Consider the following 14622-nt stretch of genomic DNA (forward strand, 5'->3'; position numbering starts at 1 on the left):
TGAAGGAAGATCTCATTTATTTCGCCAAGCAGACTCTGCGGGCAACTTGCCGCACCGCTACCAGAACTGCAACTGATCAATTCCCAGATAGACATACACACAATCTGAACAAATGTATACAAATGTAGCAACTTTTCCCAACCCTGGAATCAAGCCAAGTTCTTCCCACACAATTGAACAAAAGAACCCCACTTAAGCAACCTATTTTGTAGAGCCTATTTCCGGAGCGCGCGCTAGCCAGACCCAAAACCAGGTCAGGTGCGCGCCGCCGGAGCCCTTCCGCCGGAGCACTAATGCTAGAAAGCAATGACAACAAAAGTGTGCGTAGACTGTCCGTTACACTACCCTCTCCTTAAATTGGGCCTATTCTCTTGAATAGGGGCACATATACAATACATTTTACATGAATTTTTTTTTCTTTAACCCAACATTGGGTGTCCTCAAAGGATGTGGAGCAACGTTGATCTGGTCCCCAAAATGGTTACTCAGATCAAACATTAATCCAGCAATCCATGATGACAACCTCTTCAACAGGGAAACATTTTAGAAACAACATGAGAAATCAAACACTTTACTTTGTTTATCAATGGGTATCCTCAATGGAAGTTGATCAGCGTTGATTCTAGTCCCCAGACTGGTGCACAGAGTCAAACAATGATACAACAAACCGTGACGACTAGCCTACCTTACAACAATTTCAACACATTCTTTTACAGTTTTTTTTTTCTTGTTCACTTCACTTGCAAACTGTCCTTTATGTCCTCACTATTTCACAAAACAATGTCCATCCAAGAGAGAACTTCTCTCCAGTCTCTGTCTGTGTTGCACTTCGCAAGCTTTAGTGTCTTCAGCCAAGTACACAGGTCACATCGCTGTACTCCTGCCACCTGGTCGTTGACTCCCCAACCTTGCTTTGTCCCCGTTGTCTTCCTTGGTGTCTGTCCACGCACTGTTGTCGTCTCCAGCGGCCTCGTCTTCCGTGGTGCACCCTGCACCGGCAGATTCCCTGTCTTCGTCGGCGGCCTCGTCTTCTGTGGTGCACCCTGCACCGGCGGATTCCCAGCCTTTGATGCTCCCTGCATCAACGGGTATCCTGTCTTCTGTGGTACTCCCTGTACCTTCGGCCTCGTCTTCTTAGATGCGTCCTGCATCGCCGGATCCGCAGTCTGTTGGCTTACCGTTCTTGTCCCTGTCACGTGCACATGCGGTCTGAAAGTCAATGTCGTTGCTTGCTCCAGCGGGGCTGCTTTCGCCGGGGGATAGTGCCGCTCCGGCTCGGTTGCCGTCACCTGAACATGAAGGTCAGTGTCTATTGGTCGATTGTCCATGGTCTGAGTTGCTGTCCCGGCAGTACGGCGGTCGATGAGTTCAGCGTGCCCCGGCTGATCGGCATGCACCAGCGGAGCCGTCCACAACGGTGGATCAGTGTGCATCGATGGAGATGTCAGCAACGATGGAGCTATCGATGTGCAGCTAAATTTCTCCGCAGCAGTTGGATCAGGACTGGAAAAGTCGGTGCATCCACGAACCTCGATCCGATGGACAGCCGCCATGCTCGCCAGTATCACGGGACGGGGCTCCACGTCAACAGCAGGGCTATCATCGCTCGCAGCGGCCTCCCTACTCGTGGTCTCCCGATTCACGCGACAACCCGGCCTAACATCAACTTCTGCACCCGGACCGCTGAACAGGCTTGCTCGTCGTTCATCTTCATCCTGATCCGCACTGGTAGAATCATCGGAGCTGTACATCGCTTCCAATTTGGCGATCATTTTATTGAAGCATTTCCTTCGGTACACACCAACCGCTGATCCCGTGGCCCATGGATTACGTCCACGTCTGTCCAAGGAATAGGCTGATCCAGAAATCTGCCGCTCCAAGGAATCCTCCAGCTTCCGAATGTCAATCATGACATCGTAAATGGCGTCCACGATTTCATCTGCGGTTGTGTTCTTCATCATTTTCAGTCTTGAGTCTAAAATCCCGTCAATATCCCACCAGCTGCCACCATTTGTAGCGGGATCCCACTGGGCTCTTGTCCGCCAAATCCGGCCAAACGCAAGAAAGGGGGACACACAGACGGGATTTCTATAAACTCTGAAGGAAGATCTCATTTATTTCACCAAGCGGACTCTGCGGGCAACTTGCCGCACCGCTACCAGAACTGCAACTGATCAATTCCCACCATAGACATACACACAATCTGAACAAATGTATACAAATGTAGCAACTTTTCCCAACCCTGGAATCAAGCCAAGTTCTTCCCGCGCAATTGAACAAAAGAACCTCACTTAGCCAACCTATTTGTAGAGCCTATTTCCGGAGCGCGCGCTAGCCAGACCCAAAACCAGGTCAGGTGCGCGCCGCCGGAGCCCCTCCGCCGGAGCACTAGTGCTAGAAAGCAATGACAACAAAAGTGTGCATAGACTGTCCGTTACAATAGGAAGAGCAGTGGCCCCAGTACGGTCCCCTGGGGCACTCCTGATGTAACTGGAGATTCTGGTGACGTCTCCCCCTCAACTTGTACGCACTGATGTCACTGATGTGTTGGTGAGGAAGGTGCCACCATTTAAGTAGGCTGTTCTTGATGCCAACGTGCTCCAACTTGCCTAGCAGTCTTTGATGAGGGACCGTATCGAAGGCCTTGCTAAAATCCAATATGATCAGGTCTGCCTAGCTTTTGTTGTCCCGGATCTTAGCAATGTCATCGGTCAGACCTGCGAGTTGAGTGTCACATGATCTGCCATGACGGAAGCCATGTTGATGATGTGAGAGAACTTAGTATTTGTCCATGTGGTCCATGATGTGACGGTGAATGATGTGGGCGATCGTGAAGTGTAGGGCCCGGTTCCTATAAGGAAACAAAATCCACTTTAAAATTATTGGACCTACCAAACTAGTTGGCGACATTCTCAATAAACAGGTATGTCATAGATAGAGGGCAGGGTTTTTAGTTTTTGAGGGGAATTTGGGGGTAAAATCGTCACCGTTTCACGAAGAGCCACATATGTCAATATTTTGCTTTAAAACAATGTACTTAACCATGTTGACATGTTTCTGTAAGCAAAACATCATTAATTTCCAAGTAACATTAATGTTGCAAGGGGCAGAAATCTCGATAAATGCATTTTGAGTTTTCACGAAGAGCCACATACATTTTGGCCCTTTGAACGCGTACAAAACCCAATGCACGGAAATACGTAAAAGAAGGTCAAATGAGATTTGCGTTTTCACGAAGAGCCACATATCTTTGTTACATTTTCAGCTGCGCGCGCGTGCTCACGCGCGCCTATGGAAATACACGTTGAACAGAAAGGGCCAATATGTCGGAAACCTGAATTTGCGTTTTCACGAAGAGCCACATATCTTTGCTAATTAATTTTCACTAATTAACTGCTATATTAAGTCTTATTACTGGGCTCATGTAAAAATTCAGCTCTCGTAGAATCGTGTGATGGTTTCCTTGCTGCACAAAGTTGTTGCAAAGTGGTATTTTTTGCAGTTTTAAAATATGAGAAACTTCTTTTGCGATTATCTCGAAAACGCTTTTTCTTCAAAGTCCACATAATTATGTGGCTCTTCGTGAAAACGGTGACGAAATGACGATGGCAGCGCGGCGACAACACGCGACCCGAAAACAAAGATGGCGATCACCGCGCGATGTACCGTGAGCACGCACGGCGCGCTGAATCGCAAGGCACAAACCGCGCAGGAAAATCGTGATTTCTACCCCAAGAATCTGTTCAAAATTGCCAAACGGGTGTCATTAGAATTGAGAAAAGTCTGCTTTTGATTGTAAAGGTGATTTTTGAGCAATAAAAAATATTTTTGACTCTAATTTGATCAAAACAAAACAGGGGCCCTACACTTCACGATCGCCATGATGTGTTCTAAGATCTTGCTTGGAATTGAAGTTAGTGACACCGGTGTATGCCTAATTAACATTGTGCATTCGTTGGTGGTACTGCGAAGTATTCTATTACTTTTTTAACACACTTTTTAAAAAGTCCTTGTATCATTTACATACTAGCAGGATGCCGCGCGCGAATTTCTTTTCCGTAGGCGGGATGCTCCAAAGTCATGAATAATTCAATAGTTTCGACTGGGCCCTGAGTATGTTTATTCATGAAACTGAACAATGATGAAGAGCATTGTTGTTATTTAGTCAACCAGTTACCTTTAAAGCACTTTAAAGTACGGTCGTTGTCGAGCTACCACACAGTAGCCTAGTGGATAGCGTAATAAGCTATGGATACGAAGTTCCCTGGTTCGAATCATCCCGTCGTCACAATAGCGATGGAATGTTTTCATAGAGATAATGTTGTAATATTTAACCTTTCAAGGTCTCAAAGGAACCAAAGGGCCCCCCAGGCCCCCCAGGCCCCCCAGGCCCCCCAGGCCCCCCAGGCCCCCCAGGCCCCCCAGGCCCCCCAGGCCCCCCAGGCCCCCCCCCCCCCATACATTGTAGCACGGATGTGCAAGTGCCCTTTTCAATAAGTTTTTACCCCCAATGAAAATGCCCGTGCTACGCCAGTGGATGACGTTTCTCAATACTCCATGTTACTTCGTAGAATAAAGTGCGTGGCCACAGGGGATATCTCTAAACTTGCTGATTTGGCATGCACTTAATGTTAAAGTGGCTTCATTTGTTTTAAACTCATGCCACATATTTCATGTGATTGCTATGGAGATGATACCTGGCAAAGAAAATTCGGGGAATGTTGTCAGATTAAAATTGATATTATGATTATCAATTACATAACTGAGTTTGTATTCGTTTACCTCCTTAATTAGGTGTTTAGCATTATGTGTTCGCATGTGACTTTGGGGTCAAACTAACGGAGACTGTTGTCAGCTTGTGTGCGGACAGCCGTTAAACTCCCCAAATTGTCAAGTGTCGACTGTCGATTGTAAGTTTTACGGTCCGCAGCGGTAAGTTTTACAGCTAGGGCCAACTGGGTACGTCGTGGACGGAATTACATTGCTAGTTTTACTCATTAATGAAAATTAATGAGAAATAAGTCCAAGTGCGGTGCATAGTAGAATAACTGGAACAAAATTAATGTCAACAATCACTCGCTGTAACTTTTTGCAAAATTACTGAGGTACAATGCGAACGCGGCATAGTAGCCTACTAGTCGTAATTAGTGACATCTGCGAACGGCTGAAGATGAAGTTCTTCAGTTCGACAAAGATCAGGCTGTCGAAGTCAACGGAAAGCAGTTCCTTTTTATTTAGTAATAGTAGTAGAAGCCAAGTGGCACAGACTGCGGCAAGAAGTTTTCCGATTCCTTCCGGCCACTTTCAATATAGTTGCGCCTCTGGCTGGAGATGTGTTAAAAATAGAATGACATATCTTGTTCTATGAGTGTCTCTTCTACAAATGTCGGCAGTGGAATAAGTTTGGAATGTGGAATTTAGTTGGATGGGAATGGAGATGAGAATTGCATTTGGGAAAACGGGGGATGAAACCGTAGGCCTATAATACCTTGAAAATGGAAATATAGCGGATCTCAAGATGGGAAGTTGATCATGATCCAAAGGGGAACTATAGGGCTGGAGAAGGGGATGGAGGGAAAGAAACTACAATAAGACAATTGAGAAAAGAATAAAAACAGGAAAGAGTTATTGAAAGATTAGGAATGCCAGGGGAAATGAGCCGAAAACAGACTTGATGTGGCATGGGAGTCGGACCGTTTCAAGTCTCCAGAATACGGATTGCTGACATTAATTTCTGCGCAAAACATTTGAAAGGCGCATTACAACGGCTTCTAATCAATCATAGCCGGACGATTATGGGCAATAGGTGGCGCTCTTCACGGCCGACATTCCCGGTCCCCGGAAGTACCGTACGGAAGTATGCACTTGCTCGCAAGCTCCGGGAGGAAGCCCTGTTTGTCGATATCATCCAGGAGACAAACATGGTACATCGCCAAATGAAGTTTGTAAATGGAGTAATTGCAGAATACCCCGCCACTCGGAAAATACACCCCTAAAATATCTGGCCGCGGTTGGATTGAGGGCAATCAACCGTGACTCCGTAGCCCATGGTCATAGATCGATTGGCGAGGTGTACTCGAAAGGATTGTTGGTACTTAGAGTTCCATACCAATTACCGGGACATCACTTGACACCCTGTGCACAAAGCTTAAAGCTATAGTCCATCATTTGTAATTTGTGCATTTTGTTCGTTTGAAGCAACAAACGGGTTCAAAATCTAATGAAGGATACTGAACAACTAACCTGATGAAGTTTCAGCTAAGCTTCAGCTGTACATATCGAGAAAAACAGCATTCTAAGATCTCAATTTCAAAACAAAAGTTACTGAATCATGTTTTGAATTGTTTTGAATTGCAGCCATACGCGACGTAGCGCACTGATCCGACGAATTATAACAACTGCGCACGCGTGTGCGTCGTTCCAATACTTGTGCGCGCTGCGCTGAATAACAAAACGACCTACTAATTTAAATTTTCCTACGGTGCTTCTTAAGAATCACCGTTGGAAATGCCTTCTTTCGTTGATTACTTCAAAATGACAGCTTCCCAGAAGGAATAATTTCACAGGGAGTTTAGTTTCTTTACTATCTTTCAACCAAGTTTGTTTTTCAACAATGATTACGCCAGTTACTTTTCGGATGGCTGCAAATGATGGACTATAGCTTTAAGCTTATCAGACAGTAGCCCCATAAATGTGGCCTATTTACTGGACTGCCTCCGTAAACAAAGGCCACACATCCACATGTACAAAAACGTGTCGCACTTTGCCAAATTTTGATTTTCGCATTTAGGCTTAGTTTGTAGGGTTTGTTTTGCTTTAGAAGCATACTCGCCCTCTTTATAGGCTAATCAGAAAGTGCTGCCTTTTTCAGATGTATATTTGTTGTCGTATTGCAAAACACTGCATTCGAATTGACCAATCACGGCGCGCGGCGCTCGGTAACATGTTACGCAAATGCGCTCCCGGCTGTTGTTGTATTACAAAACGTCGCATACGAATTGACCAATCACAGCGTTAATCCTGATTTTGGGATGAAATGACGTCACGATTTAGTAAGTCGACTCTGATTGGCTGGCGCGCGGCTTGCATAAATCTGCATGCTTTGACATATCAGACGTTAGACAGGAGATGGCTCCGTGGATAACGGGTGATACTCAGACCAGTAATGGTGGGGGTACGACAGTAAAATTTTCCTTAATTAAGATCAGATGAATTATTAAATTTCCTGTGAGAATATAGACTAATTGGTTTGGGCAATGTATTGGCCAAAGGTTGGATTCAGAAAAAGCTTGTGCTAATGAAGCTTGAGTGACTCGAACTGACATGCTCGTCAGGAAGTTGTCATGTTCGATGTCAAATTCCTGATGAGCATGTGAGCTGGAGTTACTCAAGCTAGTCCTAAAGGGTAAAGGGTTGTGTGGACTGTGTTTACTTATGCTTATAATAATTATATCTCTTTGATTATTTCTTTGCAGACAATCATGGACAAATTCTCATTTTGACAATCAACAACATGAGTGAATAAGCAGGAGAATCTGCAGGAGGGATGAACTCTCGATATAATTCCATCCACAGAAATGGCATCAATTTCTCTCCAAGTACCGGTACTGTTTTATGCACTTATCTCTATTGCTTTCAACAAATCGTTAGCGATGAGTTCTGGTGAGATAGTCGGTGCTTTTGTTCTACCTCACGGGGGAATTGCTTTTGACCCTAGTCACTTTAACACCAGCAACCAAACAGCAAGGCAAGAGGCGTGGCTCATCCATGATGCAGCCCAAGCGGTGGGCGAAATCATCTCAAGCCTGAAACCAGACTTGATTCTTCTCAGCACGCCCCACGGAATCGCCGATCTGGAAAAATTCCAGTTTTACCTGAACCCCAAGGGTCGTGGATCTGCAGACACGGATAATTACGTCGGCCCGTATAGACTAGCTGTTGATTTGGACAGTATTTCGAGCCAGGATCTTGTTCGAGAGCTGGGCAAGTTGGGAGAGCACGTCAGTGGGCTGAGTGCCTTTGGCCCACCTGGTGGTGCAGCTGATCCTTTTCCACTCAGGTGAAATGCAGGAAAAATTTTCTTTTTTTTCTTTAGGCATATTTTCCTAAATAGTCCTTCCCATCATCCTGAGGCCTCAACTTAGTTATTTGGCTTTGTCTAGAGGCCTATCCCGTCGAATACGATGATGTAGCCCAGTGTCTAGCAGTAGGAAGTGGGGCCGGTACCAGACCAAAAAACCCACTCTCCCACCAGACAAAACCCTCAGGGGAGGGGCAGGTGCCAGAACAAAAACCCCACTCTCCCACCAGACAAAACCCCCAGGGGAGGGGGAGAACAGCAATCATGACTACTATTTGTAACAAAAGGTTGTCTGAATACTAAATCAAAATTACCATTTCATAAAAATGATGAAAATATATATGCCACTATATTTATTATTTTTTCGTTCTCTGTTTTTTGGGGTTTTTTTTTTTTAGAAACACTATGGAGATTCCAAGGCAGACCATTGACATAACTCACGTTGAGGAGGGTCTAAACGAGGCTAACGGAATCATTTCCTCGTTCAGCGACTGGTGTGCTGTGGGATTCGTTCAATGCTTGCAGGTAGTGGTACAGGCAAACAAACTGATAGCGACTCCTTCTTTTAATGAAGCCGCTGAAACCGTAAAGAACTATTTTCGTAATCCACCACCACTTTAGAAGTACATGAACCTGAAGATGAGCAGCCTCCAGTACCCAAAAAAAAAAAGCTGCAAATTACAAAGAAATCTATAAAAAAATTAAAAATCGTTATGAGCCACGGCGGCAGCAAGAAAATGAGGATATTCCAGAAGTACCGGTGGGAGAGTGAGGATATAGTGGCATATATATTTTCATCATTTTTATGAAATGGTAATTTTGATTTAGTATTCAGACAACCTTTTGTTACAAATAGTAGTCATGATTGCTGTTCTCCCCCTCCCCTGGGGGTTTTGTCTGGTGGGAGAGTGGGGTTTTTGGTCTGGTACCTGCCCCTCCCCTGAGGGTTTTGTCTGGTGGGAGAGTGGGTTTTTTTTGTCTGGTACTGGCCCCACTTCCTACTCTAGCCGTAGGACGATTCTTGCAATCATCAATATACGCAGCAGAGGAAGCAGAGCAGCCAGAACGACAGCAGATTGCGAACAAGCATGATCGAAAGCCGATTTCGAAAGCCTGCTCAACACTAATCAGCAGAAGTGACTAAAGCTACTGCTGGCCGTAGCCCACTTATTGGGACAAAGCCTTATTTATCTCATACTTGGCAGTTTCTACATAGGTGAATGTGTGTAAGGGACTGAAATGTACTTTCTGAATTTTGAAATGTTCAACAGATGGGGTGAAGTGATCCCACTCTCCTTTGTCCGGAGCCTAGAGACAATGAAAGTAGCTGTCATCTCTCAGCCTAGCCGACGCTACAATGACAGTGTCCAGATGATTCCAGAATTACTGCATCTTGGTAAGAACGTTTTGGCTCATGATGGTATATTGTCATCTTTCCTATTTTGGCAATTGAATGTGGGATTTGAGGGTATGAATGAATTTTGGTCCTCCCGCCTTTTGCTACCAGCAACCGTTGTTCACCAACACTCATTCATTTACAAGTGGATTCCAGGGATTGATTTTGTTGATTTTTGTTTTTGATATCTTCATTTTCAGAGGGAAGGGGAGCCTGATGAGTTAACATTTTCCATATATAGCACACACAAATAACACGTATTTATTAAGTACAGCAGAATTCATGCTCCAGGCGCCACATCAGTATTATCCCTACTCATTGGGACCAAAAACTTTCTAAAGATGATCTCAGCTCCCAGGAGTATACAGACAGATGCCGCCATTTTGGTAGAAACCAGCTGAAATCGACCACAGGAACCGTCTCTGAACTCACAGGTATCCATTTACTCCTTGGTGGGGAGAAGCATTTGGTCACAAATCGTCTTGCCCAAGGACATGCCCACCACAACCCCTGAGGGCGAGTTTGATGCTCCGTGGCCATGGCTATCCTGCTGCCACCTGTACCTTAACTTTACTATATGTGTGAATAAAACTCTTAAACAACATGTTTTCTATGTATTTCAGGAGCAGTACTTCATGATCAGCTCCTCTTGTTACAAAAACGCATTGTAGTCCTCATCAGTGCTGATCTCGCCCATACGCATGATAAAAATGGTCCGTATGGATATTCAACAGCTGCTGAGCCGTTTGACCAAGTAAGATCAACAACGTCTTGCCTAGTAAACTTTATAAATCCATTTTGAATACCCCTTCCCACCGCCTCCCACCTCCCCATACCAACTCCTCCATCTCTCCTTCCTGCTCACCACAATCTTTCTACCCTTTATTGGTACAACACTCATCAAAGCCTGTAGCGGATCTAAAGGTGTGGCCGAGGAGGTTCGGGGGGGGGGGGGGTTGCAACCCTGCCCCTCATGTTATATTAGTAGAATGGGGTCAAAAATAATAAGTGAAATTGTCAAGTTCCTAAATTTATTCTCAAATCGCTTTAGAATGCACGAGAAAGCATCTTAAATTTCACAATATTTCCGGAATCTTAAACTCAACCCCTCCTTTATATCAAACCGCATCCCCCATTCCTGAAAGCTAAATCCTCTCTAGATGAATTGGAAGGCAGTCGCCTTCCAATTCATCTAGATCTGAACATGACTCATCATCAGGTTCGAATTCCTGGGTGCCACAAGCACTGATCTCTATATAAAGACTGGATAGCGGATATCCATACATCATTCACACAGTAGACTTTGCATATTGACCAATTCGCCCCCGGTCTCACGAAGATGACCGCGTATATACGAACATTCTACGCGTAAATACACGCGCGTTGTATCAACAGTTGACGCGCATTTTGGTCACGTACACATGATGTTCTAAAAAGGACACATTTCCGTAGTGATTATTATTTCAAAAACGCCGAAAAAGTGATTTGCGGCATTATAAAAGTAACCACGACGTTAGAAAAATTGTATTAAACCTTGGTCAGTTGGTCAGTGGTGGTGGCCAAAATATAAGTCAAGTGAACCGCGACGTTACAAAAAAAATCATGCTGTCTATAAAGACGGCAACTTGTCCTTTGAAGATCACCAGCCGGTCTCACCAATATGGCGTCAAATTCGTACATTGTGCGGCTCTTTATTAGCTATCCAGTCTTTACATAGAGATCAGTGGCCACAAGTCTAAAAACTAGTTTTGTGTAGAGTTGTTATACCCGTATTGTATGTTTAACTTGAAACAAAAAACTTGCATGAGGTCAAGTCCATCAACCCTAGCATCAAATGCTTCATTGTAGAAATGTCCCATAGGACAAATGTAGGAGCGGTTTTAGATGTCAAATTCAAATTCTGGGCCGGATGTTGGAAAAACCAGGCACATTCTGCCTCCATTATTTGTTTGTTTAATTTTTGACTTTTACTTTTATGTTACCCATAAGTCTTGTGAACCATTAGACATTTTGACTTTGTGACTGACCTACATTGTATGAGTTATACTTATAATTCTTTGCATTTTTGTATTGGTTGAATGCCAGTTTATTTGATTCTGGGAACATCCTTGTTTAACCATTGTGCATCACATAATCTGCACAGGAAGCACAGTTGTCTCAAAAATCAAAGGTGAACACAATCAAACTTGGCATGAGGAGGATATATGATGTAGGGAGCATATTCAACCTAACACTTTCCTCCTTTTCCCTTTTGTGGTGTATGTATCCCTCCTTCAATCAGGCCTGCAGTTTATGGGCCTCCACCTTAGATGAAGCTGCGCTGGTGTCTACAGCTGCCCAGTATGTCAACAAGGCCCTGTCCTGTGGGTACACAGGACTTGTCATGCTGCATGGATTGATGAAAGAGGCATCGCTAGATAACTGGATGCCCAAAGTTTATGGAAACTATCATCCCAGCTACTATGGAATGATGGTGGCCTCATTTCTAAGAAAATAATATTACTGTTGAAACTGGGAAAGGAACAAGTTAGGAAGTTTTTTTGCATTTATCAAATTAACCTTGTTACTGAAATACGTCTTTTTATTTAGTTTTTTGTAGTGATTTGTAATTACAGTCCAGCACTATTAATACGAGCTCCAGCAGACCAAAAAACCCAAAAGCCTTGTAATATCCAGTACCTCATATTATGCATAGCGATGACATGCCCATTCATCCATGACGCCCCAACTGGGCGCCTTGCACGTGTGAGTGGTTTCTGTTGAAAATGTACACAAACTGTGGATGCAGGAACAAAGTTTTTTCAATAGGGTATACCATAAGGCCAAAAAAAAAAATCTCCGGTTTGTGGTATGGAGCTTGCCTAAAAAGTGGTGCGGCGACGCGGCTTTTTTTTTTTACTTACCTGATTTTTTTTGCTTCAAATGTCGGCTGATGACTGCAAATGGTGCCCGACTAAACTTAGTGCAAATATATGGGAGTCCAGAGAGGCCACATAAAGCTTATTCTCGACCATAACCCAATCTAAAAACACATTAAAATTGTGCAGCAGCAGGATTCCAGTCAAACCAGTGAGTTTGGGGGTTTTGAGACATCATCTTTCATTGAAAAAAAAAACTTTTTCATTTTGCAAACGCGCATGGCTACGGCGACGCGCGCGCATACCAGAAACCGGAGACTTGTTTTTTTTGGCCTAATCTACATGTCTGGAAAGCTTGATAAAATTCAACGAACCAGATCGCCTATCTCTAAAACTAAAGCATTTTCAGCCTCTCGTCCCACGGACTAACACAGCTACCAGGTAGTTTATGTTTAAACCACAGTGCGGATGAACGAGCCGATTAACGTTAGCATGACAATTACATGAACTGGGCAGGCATCTTTCTTCTGGGTTGGGATTAAGGAAGGGGTTTTAAAAACATTCTTGTCTTAAAGGGAATGTACATCATTGACTTTTGCTGTAATTTTCGGAAATGAAGTAGTTGAGGTGTTAGTATAATAGATCAAAATATTGTTATACTCACATGTTTGAAGTTTTGTGTTCGAAAATGCTGGAAAAACCAAGGAAAACCAAAAAAAGGTTCAAGTAGTCTGGTTCCCTGACTCCACTATTATGAAATGTATCAATTTATAGATGCTGGAAAATTGTATGGTAAGGGAACCAGTCTAGCTGGCTTGCATCCGTTCATGAACAGGTAACCAATAGCAAACAAAATTTGGACTGTAAAAAAAAAATGGTAAATTTAGAGCAGCAGTTAAAAAATAGTTGGGTTTTTCCAATGATGGTCGGCCGACCATCGTTGGAAATTTATACAAAAATACCACTTTTCTTGAAAATGACTTCACACCAGGTGCCATGATTTTAAAGGATGCTTTAGACTGGCATTTACCAACACAGTAGTAAGGTATTTCGTAAAAATTTGGTAGTTTAATTTTTTATATTTGCAAATGTTGTATATTCCCTTTAAAGATGTTGAAAATGACATTTTGTATTCAACCGGGTCGCCAAAAAATCCTCGTTGTAACTATCTTCTCGTGTTAATGCTTCTCGTATTAAAACAATTTTCTCCCATAGAATAAATGTGCATGTTTTGGTCGGGACTGACGATTAATATGCTTGTGATAACCGTGTCCTCGACTCCTCGTCCCAACCCAAATAATTGTGCTCGACTGTATTGATCAGTTGATTTTCTATTTACTATTAGTCATACTCATATTCATTTCTATAAAGGACATGCACAGCTGCAGCGATCAGGATCACTTCAATTACTGAAAGCAATTTATAGTTTCCAACAGAAAATCCACACATTTCAGTCTTTCACTTTTCAAACAACCCAACTTTTCAATCCAATGATACTTCTCTTTTCATTGACTACTCAACTGGTATATATTCTAATACTTTTTTAAATGAAAAAGAAATCAATAAAATTTAAGATAAAAGTCTGACTTTCTCTCTGTTGTATTGCAATTCTCAAGACATGAGTTGACTTATAATTTAATCTGAAATATTCTTTCAGATCCTAATTGGTCTTGTAAGAGAAATTTATTTTAGAATATTGTAACTGCATTCATTTAATGCAAAGTAATCTGTGAGATAACTCTTTTTCATTTATTCCATTAATTCAATCGGTGTACAATTGATCTCTGTAGACCTTATTGATTAAACAATAAATGAATAAAATTCATTTATATCAATTAGTCGTTTCTGAAGTTTCATTTCTTAATGTTTTCCTTGCACATCCTTGTGAGGGTTTTTTTCCCAGCCATTTTTGCACATCAGAAATAAAGTTATTAATTTTTTTCCGTGGAAGAAATTGGTTCTTTCTACTAGAAACATTACAAAATATATTTTAAAATGCGATGCCCATGCTCTATTTTTTTGGTTTCACCCCGAAAACAGATTTTTTTTTTCAATTGCTATTTTCCTAACAATGAAAAGTTATTCACTTTTGAATGAGACATCAAATGGAAAATCTACCCACGTGATTTCCTCCAAAAATTCGAATGATTGGCTGACATTTTTTTCTTTGATTGGAACTCGAAAACACAACGAGATGGGCAACTTTAACAATATTACATTTGACAACCACGTCATTATGGTTTCTGTCACATTACTCAAATGTCACTTTTCTTATATGTTGTCATAAA

The 14622-nt window shown here is 42.8% G+C and overlaps 1 protein-coding gene across 4 annotated transcripts; it reads left to right on the top strand.

Moving 5' to 3' along the window:
- The first annotated feature begins 5792 nt into the window (after nucleotides 1-5792).
- On the top strand, nucleotides 5793-12311 carry LOC119741974. 4 transcript variants are annotated; one of them, XM_038217948.1, is made up of 5 exons: nucleotides 5793-5945; nucleotides 7476-8059; nucleotides 9352-9476; nucleotides 10100-10230; nucleotides 11758-12311. In XM_038217948.1, the coding sequence occupies exons 2-5, from the start codon at nucleotides 7578-7580 to the stop codon at nucleotides 11971-11973; spliced, it is 954 nt and encodes a 317-aa protein (XP_038073876.1). In that variant the 5' UTR covers nucleotides 5793-5945; nucleotides 7476-7577; the 3' UTR covers nucleotides 11974-12311. The 4 variants fall into 4 exon arrangements, with proteins under 4 accessions (XP_038073876.1, XP_038073878.1, XP_038073874.1 ...); XM_038217950.1 differs by having other exon boundaries at nucleotides 5793-5941; XM_038217946.1 differs by having other exon boundaries at nucleotides 5793-5924.
- Nucleotides 12312-14622: the final 2311 nt, after the last annotated feature.

Source organism: Patiria miniata, unplaced genomic scaffold (genome assembly GCF_015706575.1).
Source record: "Patiria miniata isolate m_02_andy unplaced genomic scaffold, ASM1570657v1 HiC_scaffold_5, whole genome shotgun sequence".
Taxonomy (NCBI): Eukaryota; Metazoa; Echinodermata; class Asteroidea; order Valvatida; family Asterinidae; genus Patiria; species Patiria miniata.